This window comes from Apodemus sylvaticus, chromosome 1 (genome assembly GCF_947179515.1).
Source record: "Apodemus sylvaticus chromosome 1, mApoSyl1.1, whole genome shotgun sequence".
Taxonomy (NCBI): Eukaryota; Metazoa; Chordata; class Mammalia; order Rodentia; family Muridae; genus Apodemus; species Apodemus sylvaticus.
The window spans coordinates 108,333,317-108,360,526 of NC_067472.1; the positions used below are offsets into that span (position 1 = coordinate 108,333,317).

The 27,210-nt window shown below is 41.6% G+C and overlaps 1 protein-coding gene across 6 annotated transcripts in view; it reads left to right on the forward strand.

The window, feature by feature from the left end:
- Window positions 1-27,210, forward strand: part of Aamdc (adipogenesis associated Mth938 domain containing) — a 34,811-nt gene that overhangs the window by 2,717 nt on the left and 4,884 nt on the right. For 2 of the 6 annotated variants that reach the window (XM_052158380.1, XM_052158361.1), the window contains exon 2: window positions 20,433-20,569. The exons of 1 other annotated variant lie outside the window; for it this stretch is intronic. In XM_052158380.1, the coding sequence (XP_052014340.1) occupies window positions 20,444-20,569 (126 nt within the window). In that variant the 5' untranslated portion in view covers window positions 20,433-20,443. Of the gene's footprint in view, window positions 1-10,927; window positions 11,226-20,425; window positions 20,570-27,210 lie in introns of those variants that run through there. 3 more of the 6 variants (XM_052158371.1, XM_052158390.1, XR_007973506.1) reach the window with 2 other exon arrangements.

Sequence of the window (27,210 nt, forward strand, 5' to 3'; positions counted from 1 at the left end):
TACCTGAGTTTACTATGTGCACTGCATGTGTATAGGTGCCCTTGGAGGCAAGGAGGCATCTATCCCCTAGAATTGGAGTTACAGATGTGGGTACTGGTAACTGAATGCTGGGTCATCTACAGAAGCAATAAGCAGTAACTGCTAAGCCATCTCTCTAGGTCCTAGAATTATGAGTCCTTTTACTTTATTATTTTCACACAGGGTCCCATGTATTCCATCCTGTCCTCCAACTTCCTATGTAGCTAAGGATGGCCTCGAACGTCTGATCTTCCTGCCTAAACCTTCCAAATATTTGCATTACTGATGTGTGCCACCATAACCAGTTTGTTCGTTTGTATTTTAAATGATCTTGTGTGCATGTGCACATGCCTGTGTAATCCAAAAGAGAGAGTATCAGATCCCCTGTGAGCCACTGGCTTTGGGTGCTAGGAACCATAGGTTCTCTGGAAGAAAACCAAGCATGCTTAGCCACTTAGCCATCAATTATTCAGCCACTGAAATAATGATTCCTAATCTGATAAACAAATCCTCAAATAAAAAATGCCATTAATCCCAGCACTTGGGAGGTTAGTAGGTCTCTGTGAATGCAAGGCCAGCCAGGTAATTCTAGGACAAGCAAGGAATTATAAACCAAAATATGCCTAATACTACTGAAAATGATTTAAATGGTTCTATTTATGGTACATATATTTTACTACAATAAGGGTTTGGGGTTGTTTTCCACAGTGGTCATGCCATGTCATGTTCCCCCACAAACTACAAGGGTTCTTAACTTTACATTCTTTTTTTTTTAAGATTTTATTTATTATTATATTTAAGTACACTGTAGCTGAATTTAGACACCCCAGAAGAGGGGGTCAGATCTCATTACAGATGGTTGTAAGTCACCATGTGGTTGCTGGGATTTGAACTCAGGACCTTTGGGAGAGCAGTCAGTGCTCTTAACCGCTGAGCCATATCACCATTGGGTTTGGAGTTAAGTTTCTGAGAAAATATGGTTGTGGCAGGAAGTGATGAAACAGGCTTTACATCCTGGTACCAAAAAGCAGAAGCAGGCAGTTTCAGAGGTTAAGGCTAGCCAGGGCTACACAGTGAAGCTGTCTCAAGTAGGAGAGAGGCAGTACAGCTTGCAGTTAAGAGAACTCTTTCCCAAGGACCTAAGGTTAGATTTCAGGTCCCAGGCTTAGCGCCCAGGTCCTGTATCCAACAGCACCCAGCCACCTGTAACTCTAGTTTATAAGCATCTAGTGCCCTCTTCTGGCTTCTGAGGTCATCTGCTCACAGGAAGTGAAGTATACATACACAGACACACATATATACTCATAAAGTAATAAATTCATTTGTTATTAAAAGGCAATATGACTGTGGATTATTACTGCAAAGTTTTAATAAGTGGGAAGATATGTATTTTAGGCAACCAATGACATTGAGACTAGCAAACTAAGAATTTTGATAGAAATCTCAAAGTGTAAACTATGGAGGTTGGGGAGGACAAGGAGAACCTGGAAACCCTCCTGAAGAAAGTCTGTCCCAGAAGCTGGTGAGACGGTGCAACGATTAGAGCTTTGATAGCCTGGCCTGGTAGAAGAAGAAAACTGACTCTTGCAAGTTGTTCTCGGACCTCCACCACATGCTGTGGCGCACAGGTGGTCACACACAGGCGAGCAGAAGAAGGAAAGAAAGAAAAAAAGAAAGAAAGAAAAAAAGAAAGAAAGAAAGAAAGAAAGAGAGAGAGAGAGAGAGAGAGAGAGAGAGAGAGAGAGAGAGAAAGAAAAAGAAAGAAAGAAAGAAAGAAAGAAAGAAAGAAAGAAAGAAAGAAAGAAAGAAAGAAAGAAAGAGAAAGAAAATTTGACCCAGAGTATATCTCTATCAACTGTTTTAGAACAACAACAAGCCAGGCACACAATATTTTGAATTATACCTTGGTGACAGAATTTCTATGAAAAGAAACTTTGAAGGAAGTGGAAGGTTTTCTTACATGTTATATAAACCTTATCAGGTTTCTGTCTTGACTTTCAGCTGCTTTGTTTCCTTTCAGGCAGGATACCGTGAGTCCTGGTTTATCTCTAACTGACTATGTATGTGGGGTTCCTTGAGCTTCAGTGGGGGGGGGGGGACTTTGACAAGATTCAATCTTTATTTGTGGTAAAAATATTGAGTAAACCAGGAATATCCAGGAACCATTTTCAACCTTATTAATTTAGCAATATCTGGGAAAGCCTGACATTTAACATATTAATGGTGAAGATCGATGCTTTCACCCTAAAATCAGGAGCAAGGCTCTGATCTGCTCAACCGTACCAATTGTATTTAACACCAGAGTGGAGGTTCTAACCAAGGCAACCAGAAAAGAAAGAAAATGTATCCAAATTAGTATAGGAAGAAGCATATATGGATTTATGCTGTAGCTTAAATGACATGGTCTTATACATAAGAAATCTTAAGAAATAGAAAGAATTTTAAATAAACAAAATTTTAACTAACCAAGTGTAGTTTGTAGGATTCTAAATAAAATCTCAGAAATCAAGTATATTTCAGCATATTAGCAAAACAATCCAAATGCAAAATTAAGAAGAAATCCAATTAGGGAAGATAGCTTCACCTATAACCCTAGCAACTCAGAAGGCATAACATAGCCAGATACCATCCCCAAAATGGAAAATCTTTACAATAACATCAAAAACAATAAAATAAAAAAAACAAAAGAGCCACAACTGATGGTTCATGCCTCTGATCACCCATGAAGCTATCCAGGAAGATGACGGGGTCAGAGTGAGCACACACAAACAACACAAACACAAACAAACAAGACCACAGAAAATAAATACTGTCAAGAAATTTACTTTGATATATGTGGAGACATTATCTGTATTTATAGATGACACTTTTTTTCTGCTGTTAGGAGCAAACCCAGAGTCCGAATGGTAGATAAACCTAACTCTACCACTGAGTTACACCATGGAAGAATTAAACCTGGTAAAATGACAACACTCTGTAGTGAACTGAATTACAGACTCCATTCAGCATACTGTCCAAACCTTGAGGGTAGAGGCCTGCCAAAGGATGCTTACTGTGGACCAAACTGCATCCTCCAGGTTTCCTATGTTAAAATCCCAACTTTCAGTATGAGTATATTTGAAGAGTGTACCTTTAAGGTAGCTAAGGTTAAGTGAGGTCATGAGGGTGGGTCATAAAGCGACAGGATATGTGGCTTTGTAAGAAGAGGAATAGAGTGTTCTCTGTCTCCAGAACTGGGAGAAGTAAGTTCTTGTTGATGCAATTGATATTTTGTTATAGTAGATCAGGCTAACTAATAGATGGCCATTTTTTATCAATGCAGTTAAAGGGAAAACCTTTTGTTTTGTTTTTTGTTGTTGTTTTTTTGTTTGTTTTATGAGACAGTTTCTCTTTGTGTATCTCTGGCTGTCCCAGAACTTGCTCTGTAGACCAGATTGGACTGGAACGCAAAGACCTCCCTGCCCCTGCTTCCTGTGTGCTGGAATTAAAGCATGGGCCACCACTGCCTGGCAAACGGGAAAATCTACATCTAAGTAATGTGTGTAGAATCCACTGATTGATTTTGTTTCTTTTTTTTTTTTTTTAAGATTTATTTATTTATTATGTGTACAGTGTTCTGCCTGCATGTATGCCTGCAGGCCAGAAGAGGGCACCAGATCTCATTATAGATGGTTGTGAGCCACCATGTGTTTGCTGGGAATTGAACTCAGGACCTCTGGAAGAACAGCCAGTGCTCTTAAGCCCTCTCTCCAGCCCTTTTTTTCCTTTTTTATTTCGGGGTGGGAATATGCACTCTCAGTCTGGAGATCTGAGGATAATATTTTACATTTTTTTTTTTACATTTGTGGCGGGGGTGGGGGAGAGAGCACGAGAGAGTAAGTACATGCTTGTAGAAATGAGATGACAACTTGTTAGAGTTGGCTTTCTCAACAATATGGATTCAGGTGTTGTGCCAGGGAAATGTTAGTGAGCCCCCAAAACACACACAGAAACCACTCTGATGCAACTTACAGCAGGGTCTTTATTCAAGCTAGCTCGCCCTCGCCCACACACACACACACACACACACACACACACACACACAACACACCACTGTCACACTGTATTAGTTTGGGTTCTCTAGAGTCACAGAACGTATAGATAGTCTTTATATAGTTAGGGAATTTGTCGATGACTTACAGTCTATAGTCTAACTCCCCAGCAATGGTCAGCAGCAGCTGTGGATGGAAGTCCAAGGATCCAGCAATTTCTCAGTCCCACGAGGCAAGCAGGCAAGGAAGAGTGAGTAAATCTTCCTTCTTCCAATGTCCTTATATATCTCCAGCAGAGGGTTTAGCCCAGATTAAAGACTGTAGGTCTCCAGCAGAGGGTGTGGCCCAGATTAAAGTGTGTGCATCCATGCCTTTAATCCCAAATGATCTTAAACTCGAGATCTCCTTGTCTTAGCCACTATGCTTCAAGATCTCTATACCAAGATCCAGGTCAGAAACTTATATCTCTGAGCCTCCAAATTAGGATCATAGGTGAGCCTTCCAATTCTAGACTGTAGTTTATTCCAGATATAGTCAAGTTGACAACTAGGAATAGCCACTACACACACCAGACAGTTTTTGTGGTGTGGAGCCCGGAATGTCTTTTGGGACAAGGCTTTATAGTAAGCAGCAATCAGGGAGTATATGTGCAAGCATCTAATTGGAAAGCTACTGTGGCCTTTAACATAACTGGCTGGTGCAAGAAGTCATATCATAAACTTAACTTCTGCTCCCCTCTGCATTGGTGGTCATTAAGCAAGGGGTGGGCTTGTAACCTGGAGTGCAGGTTTGTTGGGGGAATAAGACACATTGTTGTTTTCTGGAGACACAGGTCTTGTTGGGGTTAGCCTAGAGACTGGAGCTAGGCTCCGGTTTTGTTGAGGGGCACCTCAGAAACTAATGCTAGGTACCAGCCTGTTAGTTTACCTGAGTTCAAACTTTGGTCAGGCTCTCTAAAATAGAGTCTGAACTTAAAAGCTTTGGCATCTCTTTGGCAATTGAACTCAGGTTCAGGTTAGGCATGGTAGCAAGCGCTTTTATTATCTATGTCATCTTGCAGGCCTCCCAAGGACAATGTTGTAGAGTGAGTTTTCTCTTTGCATCTTCATGTGGGTTCTGGGAAACCATCGGGTCTCTGCAGCAACTTATTGAACCGGTGCAGCCCTCCACTGATAGGCAGGATGTGGATGAATAAATGCATGAAGATAAACAGAGTGGATGTATAAATAATTTCGGGAACATCTAATTCACAACTGCAGCACATGATGGTGCTTGCAATATGTACGCTCCAAGAGGAATTACTAAGTGAGAAATTCAGGAAGTAGCAGCTTCATTGCTGACAAGAAACTATGTAGCTGAGATATTTGAAGAATTAGAGGTTGTGGAATTCCTACAAGAGTAGCATGTAAGGAAAAGCCCAGAAATCAAACTAAATGGAATGAGGAAACCACTGGCTCTTCTTTGGTGCAGAGGAAATGGATCTTAGGGGCAGTTTATCTACTTGCAGAAGAATGTTTCTAGTATCAACACAGTGTGGCAGGATGGGAGTCTGATGGACCCAGGTTCCAATCACAACTCTCTTAAAGCTATTTAACCTTACAGTCTTACCTTCCATATCCCAAAAATGGAAATTGTAGTGTGTGTGTATCCTTTGCAATATTATTTTGAATTTTGTTCATTGTTGGTATTGGTATTGTTACTATTAGAATAGTTTACACATTGGCTTTTAAACTATAAGGATGAATTTGGTGGGTGTGATGGTTTTGGGACAGGGTTTCTCTGTATAGTCTTAGTTGTCCTGGAACTTTCTTTGTAGACCAGGCTAACCCTTAACTAAGAACTCAAAGAGCAGCCTGCCTCTGTCTCCCAAGTGCTGTGATTAAAGGCGTGTGCCATCAGCTCCCTGCTATGAGGATGGATTTTAAATATTAATTTTGAATACCTTTGTAATATTTGGTATAATGTAAATGTATAATGGGGGCTGAAGATATGACTCTGTGGTTAAGAGCAATGGCAGTTCTTTCAGAACTCGGGTTGATGTCCAGCACTCACATGGCAGCTCACAACTGCCTGTAACTCCATATCCAGAAGGTCCAACCCTTTTTTTTGCCCTCTGTAGGCACAAGGCATATGTATGATGCACAGAAATGTGTGCAGGCAAAACAACCATAACACATAAAATTTAAAAATGAATAATGATGGGCGTGGTTGTACAGACCTTTAACCTCAGAACTCAGGAGGCTGAGGCAGGTATATCTCTGTGAGTTCTAGGACAGAGTGGTCTATATAACAACTTTTGGTCCAAGTTCTGCTCTAGCCATGACTATATGGTGAAACCCAGGAGAGAGAGAGAGAGAGAGAGAGAGAGAGAGAGAGAGAGAGAGAGAGAGAGAGAGAGAGAGAGAGAAGCTTGTGCCTTGAACACCTGACTGGGGTAGCAGGGGAATGAAGAAAGAACAGTAATGCTAAAGAAATGTTATACACAAAGCCACGGAAGAGCTGGGCTCGGGTGGGCTGTGCTCACTCTGATGAATCAGCACCAACTACCTCGACAATTCTGCACCTCAGTGTGCGTAGGGTGGGGGAGGAGGGACAGCTAGTCTCTGTAGGAAAACAGGAAAAAGAGAGAAGACAGCTACAGCTTCTAGGTTTTGTACACACCGATCAATCATCCGTAGATACTTGTACTTGGACCAGGAAGAAGCCTGCCAGCTTCCTCAGAGTCTGAGGCCTTGGTCCTTAGAACAGCTGTACACTCACTCAGTGTCATGCCACTCACTTGGCATCCTCCACCCCACAGAGAGGAGCTGTAGAGATGGCTCACCAGGTAAGATGCTTACAGCTCTGCAGAAGACCCAAATTTGGTTCCCAGTACCCACAAGGTATCTCAAAACATCTGAAAACTCTAGTTCAGTGGTTCTCAACCTTCCTAATGACCGTTTAACACAGTTCCTCAGGTTGTAGTGATTCCCCAACCATAAAATTATCTTGTTGCTACTTCAAAATTGTAATTTTTCTACTGTTGTGAGTTGCAATGTAAATATCTGATATGCAGGATATCTGATAATGTGACTGACTCCCAAAAGGGTTGTGACCCACAGGTCACCGTGAACCTATGCTTTAGTTCCAAAGGGTCCAGTGCCCTCTGCTGGCCTCTCTTACATGTATGTGCTACACTTCCACTCCTGTACACATTTGCATATATACATAAATAAAAATAAGTCTGTTTTAGAAAGAATAGAAAGTAGCACCAGGAATGTACATGGATATAGAAAGGGTCACGTGAGAACACGGCAAGGTATCCATTCACAAGCCATAAAGAGCCCTCACCGGGAACCAATCTTGTTGGCATCATAATCTTGTATTCTGGTTTTCCAAACTGAGAAAAGGAAATTCTGTCCTTTAAGTCACTTGTGGTATTTTGTATTATACACCATAACACATTCCTCAAGAGGCAGATACAGACATCTTCTGCTCACACCAATTTACTGTTTTCCATAAGTCATTTTATTGCTTCTCAAAAAGTTTTCTTGTGACAGCTCAGCCAGTAGGGGCTCAACAGGTAAGCCAACTACCTGGATTCCATCCTTGGATCCCACCAGGTGGCAGGAGAGAAGCAGTTCCTAAGTGATGTACTAACATGTTGTACATGTTCTAACATAGGCATGGCCTGCACACGTACACACACACACACACACACACACACACAAAGTAATGCTACTTTTGCCTTCCAAGTGTCGGGATTAAAGGAGTATATTACAATGCCCAAGAAAACGTATATGTTTTCTCTCCTACAGTATAGTATTATGGCCTCAAAAACAGGAGTCATGCTTTTTAAATTTGTCTTCCTCTCATTGTGCTCAAAACAGTATGCTTATCTTCTCTGTTATGTATTTTGCAATGATTATTTAGAAATTGAAGTAGTAAAATTGAATTATTAGTTAATAGTATTGGGTAAAAGTATGACCTTGTAATTGTCTTTACCAAAGATTATGTATTTTAAGGAAAGAGAGGTAGGAAATTGACAAAGGATGGGTCATAGGACCATGCCCCAGCGGAATCTCAAACATGGAGTAAAACATCTCCTCAGTTATTCCCATTTCTCCTCAGTGCAGCCTCCTGGAGAGGCCTTCTGGGTGGTCTGTGAGAATTCTAACTGCCTGCCGCTGTACACTAGTGTTCAGTGACCACTCTCCAGAACTTCCTGTAGGTCAACCTTGCTGATGCACCAGGTGGTGAGGACACACTCTCAGTGGCTTTGAGGGTTACATTCGTACAAAATCAGCTCAATATTGACTGCAATTCAGAGAATTAGTGATTATTGTGACAAAAAGAAACCTGTAAAGTTTTTTAAAAGGCCAGGTAGTGGTGGTGCACACCTTTAATCCCAGCACAAGGGAGGCAGAGGCAGGTGAATTTTTGAGTTCAGGCCAGCCTGGTCTACAAAGTGAGTTCCAGGACAGCCAGTGCTACACAGAGAAACCCTGTCTCAGAAAACCAAACAAACAAACAAAAAGTTTTATAAAAGAAATTTGCCCACAATGAAATCCCGCTTGAATATCTCAGGGATGTAAAAGTTATTCAGCTTCAGGGTATTCAAAGAAAAACATATCAGGTTCTCTCTTGCAAGGTTGGCCCTGTCAGAGGGAAAGTTACACATTAAGGAGTCTAAAATGAATATAAATGTGTGGAGAGTATCTTGAATGACTTTCCTCCTTAACCTAATCTGGCTGCCTTGTGAGTTTCTGCAGTTAATAATGGCCATGTTATTCTTATTCAAACTTGTATTTACATCTGCAAGATTACGGAAAGCACAGATTGTGTACTCTAGTAACACTTGAGAAAGTGTCTTAGTCAGGGTTTCTATTCCTGCACAAACATCATGACCAAGAAGCAAGTTGGGGAGGAAAGGGTTTATTGAGCTTACACTTCCATGTTGCAGTTCATCACTAAAGGAAGTCAGGACTGGAACTCAAGCAGGTCAGGAAGCAGGAGCTGACACAGAGGCCATGGAGGGATGTTTCTTACTGGCTTGCTTCCCCTGGCTTGCTCAGTTTGCTTTATTATAGAACCCAAGAGCACCAGCCCAAAGTTGGAACCACCCACAAGGGGCCCTCCCCACTTGATCACTAATTGAGAAAATGCCCCACAGCTGGATCTCATGGAGGTTGTGAGGCACTTCCCCAACTGAAGCTCCTTTCTGTGATAACTCCAGCCTGTGTCAAGTTGACACACAAAACCAGCCAGTACAGAAAGCTATGGTAGGATGGCTATCAAACCATATGTTTGTTTTATAAATAAAAAAAAAAAGAATGACTTGTGATAGCTAGTTTTATGTCAACTTCAGATTTCAATGTTGACTTAGGGTTTTTATTGTTGTGAGGAGTTACCATGACCATGGCAACTCCTGTAAAAGAAAGCCTTTAACTGGGACTTGCTCACAGTTCAGAGGCTTAATCCATTGTCAGCATGGTGGGGCAAAGGCAGCCATGGTGCTGGAGAGGTAGCTGAGAGTTCTACATGAGGATCAGAGGATCAGCAGACAGCAGGAAGAAAATGCCTCACTGGGCCTGGCTTTGAGCACCTCAAACCTCAGAGCCTGCTCCGGGTGGCACATTTCATCCAACAAGGCCACACCTACTTCAGCAAGTAATACTTCAACCTCCTAATAGTGCCACTCTCTGAGCCTATGGGCCATTTTATTTCAAACCACCACAAATGTGGTCTACTGTCCAGTCAGCCAATGAAAATCCAGTATAGGAGTTGCTTTGAAGTTATCTTATAGATACAGCTAACATCCACAGTTATTTGACTATTAAATAAATAAGATTGTCCTTGGTCCTCTGAGTGGGCCTTCTCCAATCAGGTAAAAGGCCTAAAACAGAACTACTATTTTCTTGATGAAGAAATAGTACTTGATACTACAACCTCTCCTGCCCCAGACATTACAACCAACCAGCATTTTCTATCTATTTTGGATTTGCCAAACCCTACTATTATGTGAGCCACTTCCTGGAAATAAATCTTTTAACATAACAAAGCAAGCGTTGCGGTGGAGGCACACACTTGCAGTCCCAGCACTAGAGAAGGAGGCAGGTGAAGCAGAGGCACAAGGTCACACTTGGCTACATGGAAACTTGGAAGCCAGCCTGAGCTACTTTAAAAAATACCTTGACTGATCTTGATGGTGCATGCCCTTAATTCCAACATTCAAGAGGCAAAGGCAGGTGGATCTCTGAGTTTAAGGCCAATCTTGTCTACACAGCCAGTTCCAGAACAGCAAGACTACACAGAGGAACCCTGTATTGAAACAATCAATCATCAATCGATAAAATGAACCCACTATGTATGTAATCTTCTGCTTCTGTTTTGTTTTGTTTTTTCTGTAGAATTCTGACCATTACAAACCACTATTCGCTGTATTTACCTTGGTCTATATGCTGTTGCTATAATGGAATTCATGAGATTGGGTAATTATAAAGAATTTTACTTGAGGGCTGGTGAGATAACTCAGTGGGCAAGCCTGATGACCTTGAGTTCTGTCCCCAGAACCCACATGGTCAAAGATACCCAACTCCCACAAGTTGTCCTCTGACCTCTGCATATGTGGTTAGCAACTGCCCAGTTCCTAGTGAGGACACCAGGACGCCGTATCTATGGTGGGAATGCAGCACTGGAATCTAGCTGTGCCAAGGGGAGGGAAGAAGCTGACATGCTTTACAGTAACCTGCACTCATGAAAGCTTACCAGACTCATGACAAAGTCATTAATCCCCTTTTAAAAGATTCTTTATATTTATTTATTTTATTTATTTACTTGGGTTGGGAGGTGATAGTTTGAGACAACTCTGAGGAGTTGGTTCTCTTCTGACCATATAGGTCCTGGGAATAGAACCCAGGTCAGCAGCTTGGCAGTACATGCCTTTACTCACAGGGCCATCTTGCCGACCCTATTTATCATTCCCACGATGTGAGTAAGGGGCATGTGCCATGGCACATATGAGGAGGGCAGAACAACTGGAGGACTCAGTTCTTTCTCCATGGATTCTGAGTATCAAACTCAGGTCTGCACACTCGGATTGCTGCTGCTGGTTTGTTTGTTTGTTTCCCTCACCTGGCCTTCAGGGCTGCCGGTCATCAGTATGTCTCAAAGGCCTTGAGCCACCAGTGCCTTTCCATTGACATCTAAGTTTCTCATCAAAATCATAACAAGTCTAGAATATCTACTTTATACTTGGTCAAAAGTCTTTTTATTGAGATTATATAAACTAACTCAGACTTTCATTAAATTCTGAATCACAAATCTGGCAATATTCAGTGTTTAAGCTTTTAGGGTTTTTTATTGATATATTTTTTATTTACATTTCAAATGATTTTCCCTTTACTGGGTCCCCACTCCCTACAAGTCCCATAAGCCCTCTTCCCTCCCCCTGTTCCTCCATCTACCCCTTCCCGCTTCCCTGTTCTGGAATTCCCCTATACTCTTGCAATTAGTCTTTCCAGAAACAGGGGCCACTGCTCCATTCTTTTTGGACATCATTTAATATGTGGATTATATCTTGGGTATTCAAAGTTTCTAGGCTAATATCCACTTATCAGTGAGTGCATACCATAATTGCTCTTTTGAGACTGGGTTACCTCACTTAGTATGATGTTCTCCAGCTCCATCCATTTGTCTAAGAATTTCATGAATTAATTGTTTCTAATTGCTGAATAGTACTCCATTGTGTAAATATGCCACATTTTTTTGTATCCATTCCTCCGTTGAAGGACACCTGGGTTCTTTCCAGCTTCTGGCTACTACAAATAGGGCTGCTATGAACATAGTGGAGCATGTGTCCTTATTGCATGCTGAAGAATCCTCTGGGTATATGCCCAGGAGTGATATAACAGGGTCCTCAGGAAGTGTCATGCCCAGTTTTCTGAGGAACTGCCAGACTGATTTCCAAAGTGGTTGCACCATCTTGCAATCCCACCAGCAGTGGAGGAGTGTTCCTTTTTCTCCACATCCTCGCCAACACCTGATGTCTCCTGAGTTTTTGACCTTAGCCATTCTGACTGGTGTGAGGTGAAATCTCAGGGTTGTTTTGATTTGCATTTCCCTAATGATTAATGATGTTGAACGTTTCTTAAGGTGTTTCTCAGCCCTCCGAAGTTCTTCATGTGAAAATTCTTTGTTTAGCTCCGTACCCCACTTTTTAATGGGGCTATTTGGTTCTCTGGGTTCTACCTTCTTGAGATCTTTGTATATATTAGATATTAGCCCTCTGTCAGATTTAGGGTTGGTGAAGATCCTTTCCCAATCTGTTGGTTGACATTTTGTCCTTTTGACAGTGTCCTTTGCCTTACAGAAACTTTGTATTTTTATGAGGTCCCATTCGTCAATTCTTGATCTTACAGCATAACTATTGGTGTTTTTTTGTTTGTTTGTTTTTTGTTTTGTTTTGTTTTTTTTTTCCGAGACAGGGTTTCTCTGTGTAGTCCTGGCTGTCCTGGAACTCACTCTGTAGACCAGGCTGGCCTCGAACTCAGAAATCCGCCTGCCCCTGCCTCCCAAGTGCTGGGATTACAGGCGTGTGCCACCATGCCCGGCTTTTTTTTTTTTTTTTTTTTTTTTTTTGCTATTGGTGTTCTATTCAGGAACTTTTCCACTGTGCCCATGTCCTCAAGGGTCTTCCCCAGTTTCTTTTCTATTAGTTTCAGTGTGTCAGGTTTTATGTGGAGGTCCTTGATTCATTTGGAGTTGAGCTTAGTACAAGGAGATACGAATGGATTGATTCGCATTCTTCTGCATGCTGACCTCCAATTGAACCAGCACCATTTGTTGAAAAGACTATCTTTTTTCCACTGGATGCTTTCAGCTCCTTTGTCGAAGATCAAGTGACCATAGGTGTTCTGGATCATTTCTGGGTCTTCAATCCTATTCCGTTGATCTGCTTGCCTGACATTGTACCAACACCATGCAGTTTTTATCACTATTGCTCTGTAGTAGAGTTTAAAGTCTGGGATACTGAATCCCCCTGAAGTTCTTTTACTGTTGAGAATAGTTTTAGCTATCCTGGGTTTTTGTTATTCCAGATGAATTTGAGAATTGCTCTTTCTAGCTCTATGAAGAACTGGGTTGGAATTTTTATGGGGATAGCATTGAATCTGTAGATTGCCTTTGGCAAGATGGCCATTTTAACTATATTAATCCTGCCAATCCAGGAGCATGGAAGATTTTTCCATTTTCTAAGATCTTCTTTGATTTCCTTCTTCAGAGATCTGAAGTTCTTGTCATATAGGTCTTTCACTTGTTTGGTTAGAGTCACCCTAAGATACTTTATGCTGTTTGTAGCTATTGTGAAGGGAGTCGTTTCCCTAATTTCTTTCTCAGTCTGCTTGTCCTTTGAATATATAAAAGCTAATGATTTGCTTGCTTTGATTTTGTAGCCAGCCACTTTGCTGAAGTTGTTTATCAGCTGTAGGAGTTCTCTAGTAGAGTTTTTAAGGTCACTTAAGTATACTATCATATCATCTGCAAATAGTGATAGTTTGACTTCTTCCTTTCCAATTTGTATCGCTTTGACTTCCTTATGTTGTCTAATTGCTCTAGCTAGGACTTCAAGAACTATATTGAAAAGATAGAGAGATAGGGGGCAGCCTTGTCTAGTCCCTGATTTTAGTGGGATTGCTTCAAGTTTCTCTCCATTTAGTTTGATGTTGGCTACCGGTTTGCTGTATATTGCTTTTACTATGTTTAGATATGGGCCTTGAATTCCTGTCCTTTCCAAGACTTTTAGCATGAAAGGATGCTGGATTTTGTCAAATGCTTTTTCAGCATCTAATGAAATGATCATGTGGTTTTTTTTCTTTGAGTTTATTTATGTAGTGGATCGCATTTATGGATTTCCTTATATTGAACTATCCCTGCATCCCTGGGATAAAGCCTACTTCATCATGGTGGATGATCATTTTGATGTGTTCTTAGATTCGGTGGGCAAGAATTTTATTTAGTATTTTTGCATCAATATTTATAAGGGAAATTGGTCTGAAATTCTCTTAGTTGGATCTTTGTGTGGTTTTGTTATTAGCGTAATAGTGGCTTCGAAGAAGGAATTGGGTAGTGTTCCTTCTGTTTCTATTTGGTGGAAAAGTTTGAAGAGTATTGGTGTTAAGTCTTCTTTGAAGGTCTGATAGAATTCTGCACTGAAACCATCTGGTCCTGTGCTTTTTTTTGGTTGGAAGCCTATCTATGACCCCTTCTATTTCTTTAGGGGTTATAGGTCTGTTTAGATGGTCTATTTGATCCTGGTTTAATTTTGGTAATTGTTATCTGTCTAAGAAAATGTCCATTTCCTCCAGATTCTCCAGTTGTGTTGAGTACAGGTTTTTGTAGTAGGATCTGATGATTTTTTTGAATTTCCTTGGTTTCTTTTGTAATATCTCCGTTTTCATTTCTAATTTTGTTAATTTGGATACTTTCTCTGTGCCCTTTGGTTAGTCTGGCTAAGGGTTTATCTATCTTGTTGATTTTTTTCAAAGAATCAGCTTTTGGTTTTGTTGATTCTTTGTATGGTTCTCTTGGTTTCTACCTGATTGATTTCAGCCCTGAGTTTGATGATTTCCTTTCTTCTTCTCCTCCTGGGTGAATTAGCTTCTTTTTGTTCCAGGGCTTTCAGTTGTTTTGTTAATCTTCTAGTGTATGCTCTCTCGAATTTCTTTTTGGAGGCACTCAAAGCTATGAGTTTTCCTCTTAGCACTGCTTTCATTGTGTCCCATAGATTTGTGTATGTTGTGCCTTCATTTTCATTAAATTCTAAGAAATCTTTGATTTCTTTATTTCTTCCTTGACCAAGGTATCATTGAGTAGAGTATTGTTCAGTTTCCATGTGTATGTGGACTTTCTGTTGTTTTTATTGTCATTAAAGACCACTTTTACTCCATAGTAATCTGATAGGAGACATGGGATTATTTCAATCTTCTTATATTTGTTGAGGTCTGTCTTGTGACCAACTATATGATCTATTTTGGAGAAGGTACCATGAGGTGCTGAGAAAAAGGTATTTTCTTTTGCTTTGGGATGAAAAGTTCTCTATATATATATCTGTTAACTCCAATTGGTCCAAATTGGTGCAATTAGTTTCACTGTCTCCCTGTTTAGTTTCTGTTTTCCTGATCGGTCCATTGGTGAGAGTGGAGTGTTGAAGTCACCCACAATTATTGTGTTAGGTACAATGTGTGCTTTGAGCTTTAGTAAAGTTTCTTTTATGAATGAGGGCACCCTTGTATTTGGGGCATAGATGTTCAGGATTGAGAGTTCTTCTTGTTGGATTTTTCCTTTGACCAGCAAGAAGTGACCTTCCGTGTCTCTTTTGATGACATTAGGTTGAAAGTCAATTTTATCTGATATTAGGATGGCAACTCTGGCTTGTTTCCTGGGACCATTTGCTTGTAGAATTGTCTTCCAGCCTTTTACTCTAAGGTAGTTTTTGTCTTTGACATTGAGGTGTGTTTCCTGCATGCAGCAAAATGTAGGGTCCTGTTTACGTAACCAGTCTGTTAGTCCATGTCTTTTTATTGGGGAATTGAGCCCATTGATGTTAAGAGATATTAAGGAGTAGTGGTTATTGCTTCCTATCATTTTTTATTTTAATTTTATAAGTGTGTGGTTATCTTCTTTGGGTTTGATGAAAGAAGCTTAATATCCTGCTTTTTCCAGGGTATAGTTTTCCTCGTTGTAATGGTGTTTTCCCCCTATTATCCTTTGTAGGGATGGGTTTGTAGAAAGATATTGTGTAAATCTGGTTTTGTCCTGGAATATCTTGGTTTCTCCATCTATAGTAATTGAGAGTTTCGCTGGATATAGTAGTCTCGTCTGGCATTTGTGTTCTCTTAGAGTCTGCATGAGCTCCGCCCAGCATCTTCTAGCTTTCATGGTTTCTGGTGACAAGTCTGGTGTAATTCTGATAGGTCTTCCTTTATATGTTACTTGCCCTTTTTCTCTTACTGCCCTAAGTATTCTTTCTTTGTTTAGTACATTTGGGGTTTTGATTATTATGTGACAGGAGGTATTTCTGTTCTGGTCCAGTCTGTTTGGAGTTCTGTAGGCTTCTTGTATATTCATGGGCATCTCTCTCTTTAGGTTAGGGAAGTTTTCTTCCATAATTTTGTTGAAGATATTTGCTGGCCCTTTAAGTTGTAAATCTTCACTCTCATCAATACCTATGATCCTTAGATTTGGCTTTCTCATTGTGTCCTGTATTTCCTGGATGTTTTGGGTTACAAGCTTTTTGCATTTTGCATTTTCTTTAACTGTTGAGTCCATGGTTTCTATGGTATCTTCGGCATCTGAGATTCTTTCTTCTATCTCTTGTATTCTGTTGTTGATATTTGCGTCTATGGTCCCTGATTTCTTCCCAAGGTTTTCTATCTCCAAAGTTGTCTCCCTTTATGCTTTCTTAGTTGTTTCTACTTCTATTTTTAGATCCTGGAAGTTTTTGCTCAGTTCCATCATTTGCTTATTTGTGTTTTCCTCTAATTCTTTAAGAGATTTTTGTGTTTCCTCTTTCATGACTTCTGCCTATTGATCAAAGTTCTCCTGTTTTTCTTTAAGTGATTTTTGCGTTTCCTTCTTATTGGCTTTTGTATTCTCCTGGATTTCTTTCAATGATTTTTGTGTTTCCCTTGTAAGGGCTTCTAATTTTTGATTCATTTTCTCCTGAATTTCTTTAAGTATATCCTTCATGTGTTCCTGTACCAGCATCATGACCAGTGATTTTAAATCCAAATCTTGTTTTTCTGGTGTGTTGGGGTATCCAATACTTCCTAGCTATTGTTGGGGAATTGGGTTCAGATGCTGCCATAATGCCTTGATTTCTGTTAGTAACGTTCCTACGTTTGCCTTTAGCCATCTAGTTCTCCCTGGTGTTAGATGGTCTTATTGTCACTGGCTGGTGCTTCAACCTACTGTGGATCTTTAAGGTTATTTCTGCAACGCTAGATGACTGGGTTTCCTCTGGCACAGATTACTGATATGCTGCCTTCCTCTTTTGTGCCTTTGGAGCCCCGCTCAGTCTTGCCTCAAGCAATGTTATACTTAGGTTGTCACTGTCAACCAGGTGTTCTCTGCTCTATTATGGAGCGAAGATGGTGTGGTGGGGGTCACTCCCTCTGTTGATTCTCACCTAGGACACAGGTCCCGCAACGGACTGACTTGCAGATGAATCGCCTGTGTGCTCAGTTCCTGAGTGCAGGCAGACCCCTGGAGATTTGCACCCCCAGAGATCTAAAGCTCAGGGTGATCCAGTACCTAATGACGCTTTTCTGTCCCGGCAGGGAGCGAATATGGCCACAGGAAATCTCTTCCTCTGCTGCTCTCTGGGCAGGACACAGGCCCCACGCCTGGCGGGCTGGCAGACAAACCGCCTATGTGCTCAGTTCCTTGGCACAGGCAGACCCCTGGTGGTTTGCACCACCAGAGATCTAAAGCTCAGGGTGATACAGTACCTAGTGACCCTTTTCTGTCCCGGCAGGCAGTGAATATAGGGTTCTTTTAAATGTCTTATATTTTGTTGAAAAATGGACATTCAAGAAAAACTGAGCATTTTGAATAATGAAGGAAGTTTTGAAAATTTTAAGTTTTCAAACATTTACTTGTGGTTAAAAACACTCTTGCCAGTCCCACCTCTCATCCACCAGGAGGATCACTAGTTAGAGATCACCCTGAACTACATGATAAGATACTGTCTCAAAAGAAACAAAAACAGGGGAAGAGTGATTGCCTAGCCTGAAGAAAGTCTTGGGTTTGATCCCCAGCACCGCAGAATATTACTGGATTTGGTCATGCAAGCCTGTAATACAAGTACTTAGGAGGTAGAGACAGGAGGATCAAAAATCAAGATCATCCTCAGCTTTGTAATAAGTTTAAGCCCAGCTTGAGATTCATTAGACCCTGACTCAAACAAGCTTGGTGTGGTGGTGCATGCTTTTAATCCCACCCCTTGGGAGACAAAAGCAAGTAGATTTCTGTGAGTTCCAGACTAGCCTGGCCTACATAAGTATTCCAAGACAGCTACATAAGAGAGAAACCCTGTCTCAAAAAGAGGAAACAAATAAAAACCCTCTTAAAACTGTTACAATTAAGTAGCCACATAAATTTGGAGGGCATTCAAACCACAATACTAATGCTATTGTTTCTGATTCCCATATGATGTGTGGCCACTGAAATACCTGTCTAGGCCTTAGCTTTGTTTTATCTTGGAAACATTCAGCCATTGTTGTGCAGGCTGGTTTTCTGAATTTTTCCTCTATGTCTATGCAGATTAGTATTCAGCCACAAATTAATTCAATAGTCATACATTTTGAGCCAGCAAGTGTTCTGTGTTCTACTAATGGATACATGTGTGCACTGAAGATTGAACTGAAAGTCCCACTTCTTTGTACTGGTTTTTATGTCTGTCTACCCTCCTATGCCTCTTCTCTTTGTGTGATTAGGCATTATCAGCATATAATGTTCAGGTAAATTCACCTTTCCAGGTCTTTGCCACATGAGCTCATGGTTTCTGGTCTATGTGGGATACATGGAGAGTTTATAAAGGTCTCTATGACTGTGTCACTCTTGAGAATTTCTTTTCATCTTTTGTGTGTGTGATGTACTTATTAGTGCATGTTCCTGTACATATCAGCGAGTGTGTGTGGATACATATGTATGTGAGTGTTGATGTCACCAATTGTTCTCTACCTTATTTTTTGAGAAAGGGTCTCTCACTGAATCTGGAGCTTGAGGATTCAGCTGAATTAGCTGACCAGCAAGCTCCAGGTATCCTCCTGTCTCAGCTTTCTCAGCATGGGGATTACAGGTGTGTGCAGCCATGCCCGGTTTTAGTTTTTTCTTTTTACAAGAGTAATAATGATCTGATTTTGGTCCTCTAGTTTGTACATTGTCTTAATTAGGGTTTCATTGCTGTAAACAGACACCATGACCAAGACATCTCTTATAAAGGACAACATGTAATTGGGCCTGGCTTACAGGTTCAGAGATTTAGTCCATTATCATGATGGGGGAAGCATGGCAGTGTGCAGGCAGACATGGTGCCGGAGGAGTCAAGAGTTCTACATCTCAATCCCAACACAGCCAGGAGGAGACTCTCTTCTGTAGGCAGCCAGGAGGAGGGTCTCTTTCACACTAGGTGGAGCTTGAGCATTAAGAGACCTCAAAGCCCACCCTCCTAATGGTGCCACTCCTCCTAATAGTGCCACTTCCCATGGGCCAAGCATTCAAACCACATGAGTCTATGGATTTATTCAAACCGCCAACACATCAAGCACCTTACTGACAGAGCTGTCCAACCATCTCTCCTACTTGGAGAATTTCAGTCCTAGTTCACCAGTCAGTTGCTTACTCTGTAGTAGCAGGAAGTCTATTTGCTTTTATACTCCTACATAGTTGAATTTAGATGCCTACAAAATTTGTATAGAGAATTCCCGGGAGCTGAACTAATCTGAGATTCAGTGCTGTGCATAAATAAGCAGTTTATGGTAGGTCTTTACTTTTATTTCTAGGGTGACAAATAATTGTTTTAAGAGCAAAGTGTTGGGCTTTCCTTTTATTTGTTTTGTAAACTTACTTATGAATGTATGTCTGTGTCACCTGTGTGGATGCCTCTAGAAGCTGATGAGGACACTGGATCTCCAGAACTGGAGTGACAGCAATTATGAGCTGCTCAACATGGGTACTAAGGACCAAATTAGGTCAAATAAAAGAACAGTGAGTGTTCCTTTGTACTGAGCTGTATCTCTAGCTTGGGGTTTTTGTTGTTGTTGTTGTTGTTGTTTTGCGTTTTTACTTTCTATTGATGTATTTTTCTTTGTGTGTGTGTGTGTGTGTGTGCATGTATCCGTGTGTATGAGAGAGAGACAGAGACATAGAGACACAGAAAGAATGTTTTTCAGTTCTTTCCTGCCATGTGGGCTTCAGGGATTGAATTGGAGTTGTTGGGCTTGGTGCCAGGTAGCCTCTTGCTGGTCAAATAATTACATTTTAATAGGATTTGTTCACTGTATTTATATTGAGGTAGGCCACGCCATCTCTTTGTTTCGTCATACTGAAATAAAGCTTCACTTCCAAACTTTATCTCTAATAAAATATCCTGTGGATTACCTCTGGAGTCTTGGAAATATTTTGTCATATCTGCTTTCTGTGCTTGCATGATTCAGTTTCCAAAAACAATATGTTTAGGGAAATAATCGGTAAAGGCCTGGGATTCAGGGTAAGACTCCTGTTAGAGAAGGATACCCCTCATGCTATGGAGAGTTGGGGCTTCCCATCTCTGAAGTTTGGAGCAGTCTCAGCTTTCCTTGGTGACTAACTTGGTACCTTTTTTCTTTTAATTTCAGATTTCAGCTCAGTTACTTATGGCTTCCCCTAAAATTGCTTCTCTCTCTTGGGGACAAATGAAAGTACAAGACTCTACCTATAAGGATTGCAAAGTATGGCCAGGAGGCAGTCGGGCTTGGGACTGGAGAGAAACAGGAACTGAGGTAAGACTCTAATGACTAGATTGGTTGACACTGCAGGTGGCTGACTAAGTAACTTTCCAACATCCTAGGCAGCCAAGTCACTCTCTCCCTCTTCCGTGCTAATTGTGTGTATCACCATTAAACTTACCCCTCTGAAGCACACGACCTAAGGCTGAAGAGATGGCTCAGCAGTTGAGAGCACTGGCTGCTCTTCTAGAGGACCAGAGTTGGTCCCCAGCTCCCACGGCAGTGTGCTCTCACCTGTAACTTCAGTGTCCAGGGCTCATGCTCTCTGGCCTCCTCCAGCATCAGGCACGTACATGGCGCAGCAGGCATACATGTAGGCAAGACCCCTGTACACACGAGATAAACTACACATGCAATATAACAGAACCATGGAGCTGCAGAGTTGACTCAGCAGTTGAGAGCACTGGCTGATCTTCCGAAATACTTGGGTTCAATTCCCAGCACCCACATGGCAGTAACTCCAGTTCCAGGGGATCTGACACCCTCCCATATACATACAAGCAGGCAGAACATAAAAGTACATAAAAATAAATAATTTAAAATATATACAATGGACCCAAAATTCAAATCATATTCATAGGTTTGTATGGTTACTATTAATCCCAAGATATATTTCTTACCCCCAGAAGCACCCCACGACCATGAGTGTTTCCCATCTTTTACCTCCAGCTCCTGGCAAAACTGCTGATTTTTTTTTTGTTGTTGTTTGGATTTGGTTTTTTCAGGACAGGGTTTCTCTGTATAGCCCTGGCTGTCCTGGAGCTTACTCCGTAGACTAGACCAGGCTGGCCTCGAACTCAGAAATCCTCCTGCCTCTGCCTCCCAGAGTGCTGGGATTACAGGTGTGCGCCACCACCGCCCTGCAAACTGCTGATTTATTAAATGCCACACTTTTATTACTTCTTTTCTTTTGTTTGTTTGCTTGGTTGGTTGATTTTTGGTTTTTCAAGACAGGGTTTCTCTGTGTAGCCCTGGCTGTCCTGGAACTTTGTAAACCAGGCTAGCCTCAAACTCACAGAGATCACCTGCCTCTGCTTCCCAAACTCTTGGATTAAAGGCATACACCACCACCTGGTTAAATTCCTTAGTTTTAAATAAATGTCATGGTTTGAAAAAAAAATCTCAGAATTTTGCAAGTTTTTGGTTTTTTTCTTTTTAATCTTCTATTATATATTACATCCTGACTGCAGTTTCACCTCCCTCCTCTACCCCAGCCTCTCTTCCTCCCCTCCCCTCCCCACTTCTCCAGATCCAGCCCTGTCAGCCTCCCCTCAGATGAGAGCATGCCTCCCAGGGACATCAAGCAAACACTACATAACAGACTACAGTAAGAGCAGGCACCTACTGTCACATCAAGGCTGGACAAGGCAGCCCTTTAGAAGAAAAAGGGTCCCACAAGTGAGCAAGAGACAAAGACAGCCCCCAGACCCACTCTTCGGATTCCCATGAGAATACTAAGCTACTCAGCCTTAACATATATGCAGAGCCTAGGTCAGACCCTTCCAGGCTCCTGGTCAGTTGATTCTGTGTTCTTGTTCTCCTGATGTGTCCCTGACCCCTCCCTCTGGTTGCTCTGATCCTCCTCCCTCCAACACAGGATTCCCTGAGCTTGCCTGTTTTGTTGTTGGGAATTTAGTCCTTAAGGAACAAAATTCTAAGTCAGATCAGCCATGTGCCTTGAGGTAAGAGATTGACATTTCAAGTTCCTGACATGTGGGCCTTATCGACTCTATATCGCAGATGCAGGATTTAGACCTGGTATGGTTTGGTTCTGAATCTTATGCACTACCCCACAGGACTTCCCATTCCTGGGAGTGCTGGTCACGGGCAAGCAGGCAGCAGCAGACCATTTTCAACCTCCCCTTGTTAGTCGAATCATAGGAAGATTGTTCAAAGTGAAACTCGGCTCCTGTGGCCTGTGACTGCAATGTGGGAGGCTGAAATCACTGGAGAACTGTTAGCAGAAGTTTCACTAGACTGGCAGGAAAGCAGCCAGTGCCCTGGTAGAGTAAGAGACTAGTCAAGAGGCTGTTCATGCAGGTGAGGACAATGGGAACATAACTCAGACACTATCTACAGGGTATGGATCCCAGCAATCCTTTAACCTTCACTTACAGAGTCTACTTTTAACACAGTGCAGCCAGCTAATGATATGCCTGTCCATTTACAAGCCTTGAATTTTGGCGGAAGGGAGTGATTTTTTGAAAGCTTAATTTAGGCATATTTCCTTTCCAATTTGATTGTAAAATTTCTGAGCCCCAAAGGATGAAATCCTCTTGTTTGGTTGCTATAATGGGTAGTACACAAGACACTGCTACAATTAATAGCTTTCCCCCAAGAAAAACAGTGAGCTTTACAGCCCTGGGCTGTGTCATAAAAGCCTCTTGATAAAGAATGGAGTCCTGCTCTGTGAGAGTCTTGAGGAATTGGAAGCATAGAGGCCCTGAGGGCAGTTTGAAGATTCGTGATAACAGTATGATGCTCCAACTCCAGGCTTCCACACGAAGCTGAGGGTAATTACTGCCAGTGCCTGGATTCACGGGCTCCTGCTGGTCTGTTTTATTGCTCAGTACAGGATACCCAGGGCCTGCAGGATAGCAGCAGAGGCCGCTGAATTCATCACATGTCCCATGGATCCAGCAGCTCTGAGTGGCTCTGATCAGCAATAGCTGGCTCTAGTCTGAACCTCCAGAAGACCATAGTCTTGCACTCCTTAGAGCTCTGCACTGCATTTCTAGCAGTCAGTTAAGTGGGGAGGGGGGAGGGGAAGAGAGGCTGGGGTAGGGGAGGGAGGTGAAACTGTATAGTCTTGTTTCTTGACAGTTAAAACAGTGAAACAGCATGAACCCTGAGAGTTTGGGAATTACAACTACATTCAAAACAGTTTGCTAAGTGAAGTAAATACCCAATTTTCAAATAAATGCATTTATTTGAAATGCATTTAAGGAAGGTAAAGCTCTCCAACACTGATTTGTAATTCTCTTAAACATTCACTGTGGTCATAGCTCCAGAAAAAAATATAAATTATTTAAATTATATTTATTAAATTCATGGTGGATCTAGGATTGATCACAGAGTATGGGACTAAAAAGAACATCTGATCCAATTCTTTTATAGTTGTTAATAAATAGTTGTAATGATGGGACTGGAGAGATGGCTCAGTAATTAAGAGCACTGGCTGCTCTTCCAAGGACCCAGGTACAATTCCCAGCACCCGCATGGCAGCTCACAACTGTCTATAACTCCATGTCAGGGGACACCCTCACACAGACATACATACATACAGGTAAAACACCAGTACATATAAAATAAAAAATAAATCACTTAAAATGTATAAAATAGCCAGGCGGTGGTAGCGCACGCCTGTAATCCCAGCACTCTGGGAGGCAGAGGCAGGCGGATTTCTGAGTTCGAGGCCAGCCTGGTCTACAGAGTGAGCTCCAGGACAGCCAGGCCTATACAGAGAAACCCTGTCTCAAAAAAAAACCAAATCCAAAAAAACCAAAAAAAAAAATGTATAAAACAGTCATGTAGATTTGTCCCTGTTAAATTTTGCCTTTAAAAATTTTTAAGTAATTTAAAAACACTACAAGTTGGGGCTGAAGAGATGTCTCAGAAGTTAAGAGCAGTTGTTTCTCTTCCAGAGAACCTGGTTTTGAGTCCCAGTACCCACAAGGTGGCTCACAGCTGTCTAACTCCATTTCTAGGGGATCTAACCCCTTTCTAGCCTCCACAGACACTAAGCACACACATGATACACAAATATTCATGCAGGCAAAATTCATAAACATATTAAGTCACAAATACTTTTTTAAAATATTTTTTATTCAATATATTTTTTATTTACATTTCAAATGATTTCCCCTTTTCTGGCCCCCCAACTCCCCAAAAGTCCCATAAGCCCTCTTCCCTCCCCCTGTTCTCCCATCCACCCCGTCCCACTTCCCTGTTCTGGTTTTTCCCTATACTGCTACACTGAGTCTTTCCAGAACCAGGCCACTCCTCTGTTCTTCTTGGACATCATTTGATGTGTGGATTATATTTTGGTTATTCCAATTTTCTAGGCTAATATCCACTTATTAGTGAGTGCATACCATGATTAATCTTTTGAGACTGGGTTACCTCACTTAGTATGATGTTCTCCAGCTCCGTCCATTTGTCTAAGAATTTCATGAATTCATTGTTTCTAATAGCTGAATAGTACTCCATTGTGTATATATACCACATTTTTTTGCATCCATTCTTCCGTTGAGGGATACCTGGGTTCTTTCCAGGTTCTGGCTATTATAAATAGGGCTGCTATGAACATAGTGGAGCATGTATCCTTATTACCTGCTGGGGAATCCTCTGGGTATATGCCCAGGAGAAGATTATTTATTATATGTAAGTACACTGTCACTGTCTTCAGATACACCAGAAGCGGGCACCCAATCTCATTATGGATGGTTGTGAGCCACCATGTGGTTGCTAGGATTTGAACTTTGAACCTTTGGAAGAGCAGTCAGTGCTCTTAACCACTGAGCCAGCTCTCCAGCCCCACCAATATTTTTAACTTAAATTTTTATTTTTTTTTGGATCCACAGTTGTTTTGCCTGCATGCATGTTGTGCACCACATACATGCAGTGGTCACAGAGGCCAGAAGAGAGTCTAGACTCTCCTGAACCAGGAGTTACAGATAGTTGTGAGCTACCATGTGGGTGCTAGGACTCAAAACCAGGTCCTCCAAAAAGGAAACAAGTACTCTTGTTTGTCTGTTTTGAGATAGGGTCTTGCTGTGTAGCCCTGGCTATCCTGGAACTCCCTCTCTAGACCAGGCTGGCCTGCAACTCACAGAGACCCGATTTCCTCTGTACCCGAGTTCTGGGATTAAATATGTGTGTGCTACTACACCCAGGCACAACAGTGCTCTTAACCACTGAGCTATCTTTCCAGACCATAAACTTAATTTTTGTTTTGTTTCTGTTTTTTGTTGTTTTCAAGACAGGGTTTCTCTGTGTAGCCCTGGCTGTCCTGGAACTCACTCTGTAGACCAGGCTGGCTTTGAACTCAGAAATCACCTGCCTCTGCCTCCCAAGTGCTGGGAGCAAAGGCGTGCACCACCACTGCCCAGCTAACTTACATATTTTTTTAAAGAAAACAATCTAGGGCTGGAGAGATGGCTCAACGGTTAAGAGCACTTACTGCTTTTCCTAGAGGTCCTGAGTTCAATTCCCAGCAACACATGGTGGCTCACAACCATCTATAATATGATTGTCTCTTCTGGTGTGTCTAAAAGCAGCTAGAGTGTACTCAGACATTAATAAAATAAATAAATAATAAAAAGATGCTATAGTTCTGTTGAAAAAACAATCTAATCCTCTTCCTTTGTTCTGCTCTTTGTAGAGAACAGAGAAACTGGAGATACTCCTGAGTCTCTCAGCTTTGCCTTCTGTCCTAAGATAAAGATGTACTTTGTGCCTAATGTCTTTTTCTATAGTTACAAAGCAGTGACCAAAATCAGTAACCTAGCAAATACCATTATCTAACATACAGGCCTTATTTAAGTTTAGCTGTCCAAGAGTGTTGACATGTGCATCATTAAATTGTTCCTTTTTATTGGTGAGTAACAGTCCATCAGAAACTTGTAACAAACCAGTTTACTCAGGATCGGTGACCATCAGTTATGTTGTTTTCAACTGTAGGCAACGATGACCCAAGCACTAGGAACACTCTCACATGGAAGTATTGTGTGGTGCCAGGTGTGGTGGTGCACACACCTTTGATCCCAGCACTGGGGGAGGGGGACAGAAACAGGAGGGTCTCAGTGAGGTCCAGGCCAGCCTGGTCTACAGAGTGAGATCTAGGACAGCCAGAGCTACACAGTGAGACCCTGTCTTGAAAAGAAAAAAAAAGTTTTTGTGTAAACATGAATTTCATTTCAAGATTGTAAGATAAACACCAAGAGGCATAATAATCCTACAGCTCCTAGGTTTATTTTCCTCAGTTTTAATGAAGTTTTATTCTGCCTCCTCTCTCTTGTCCTATTAGCTTTCCAATGCAAGAAGAGGAGAGGCATGGAAAGAGATTTTCCTATGAAAGTGGGACTTATCTAGGCCACTTCCTGGGTTTAGCACAACTGTGTTTAGTCAGTATGGTTTGTTGATTGAATTTTTGAGACAGTTTCCCTGGCTGTCCTGGAGCTCACTCTGTAGACCAGGCTGGCCTTGAACTTGGAGATCCTCATGAGTGCCTCTGCCTCCCAAGTGCTGGGATTAAACCACCCAGTTTTATGTTTCATTCTTCCAAGCTTTAAAGAGGTTGTCCCTTGGCGTCAGAGCCCAGCAAAGTGCCAGGCTCTTTATAGAGCTCATTATAGCTGAACTGTAAAGAGTTCATTATAGCACAATTGATGTGTGTCTGAGTTCAGATTCCAGCTCTACACTGGGCTGTGTCATCCTAACCAAGTTGTGTATTTTCCTGAGCATCAGCTTCCATATAGCATGACAGTGGAGGCTTCTGTGCTTACCTTTCCCTTTTGCTTTTCTTGTCTTTTCTTGCTTTTGTTTTGTTTTTGTTTTTGTTTTGAGACAAGGTTTCTTTACTTTCTTCTACATCCCCAGCCGCAGGATTCTGAATTGTTTCCTACATCGAAATC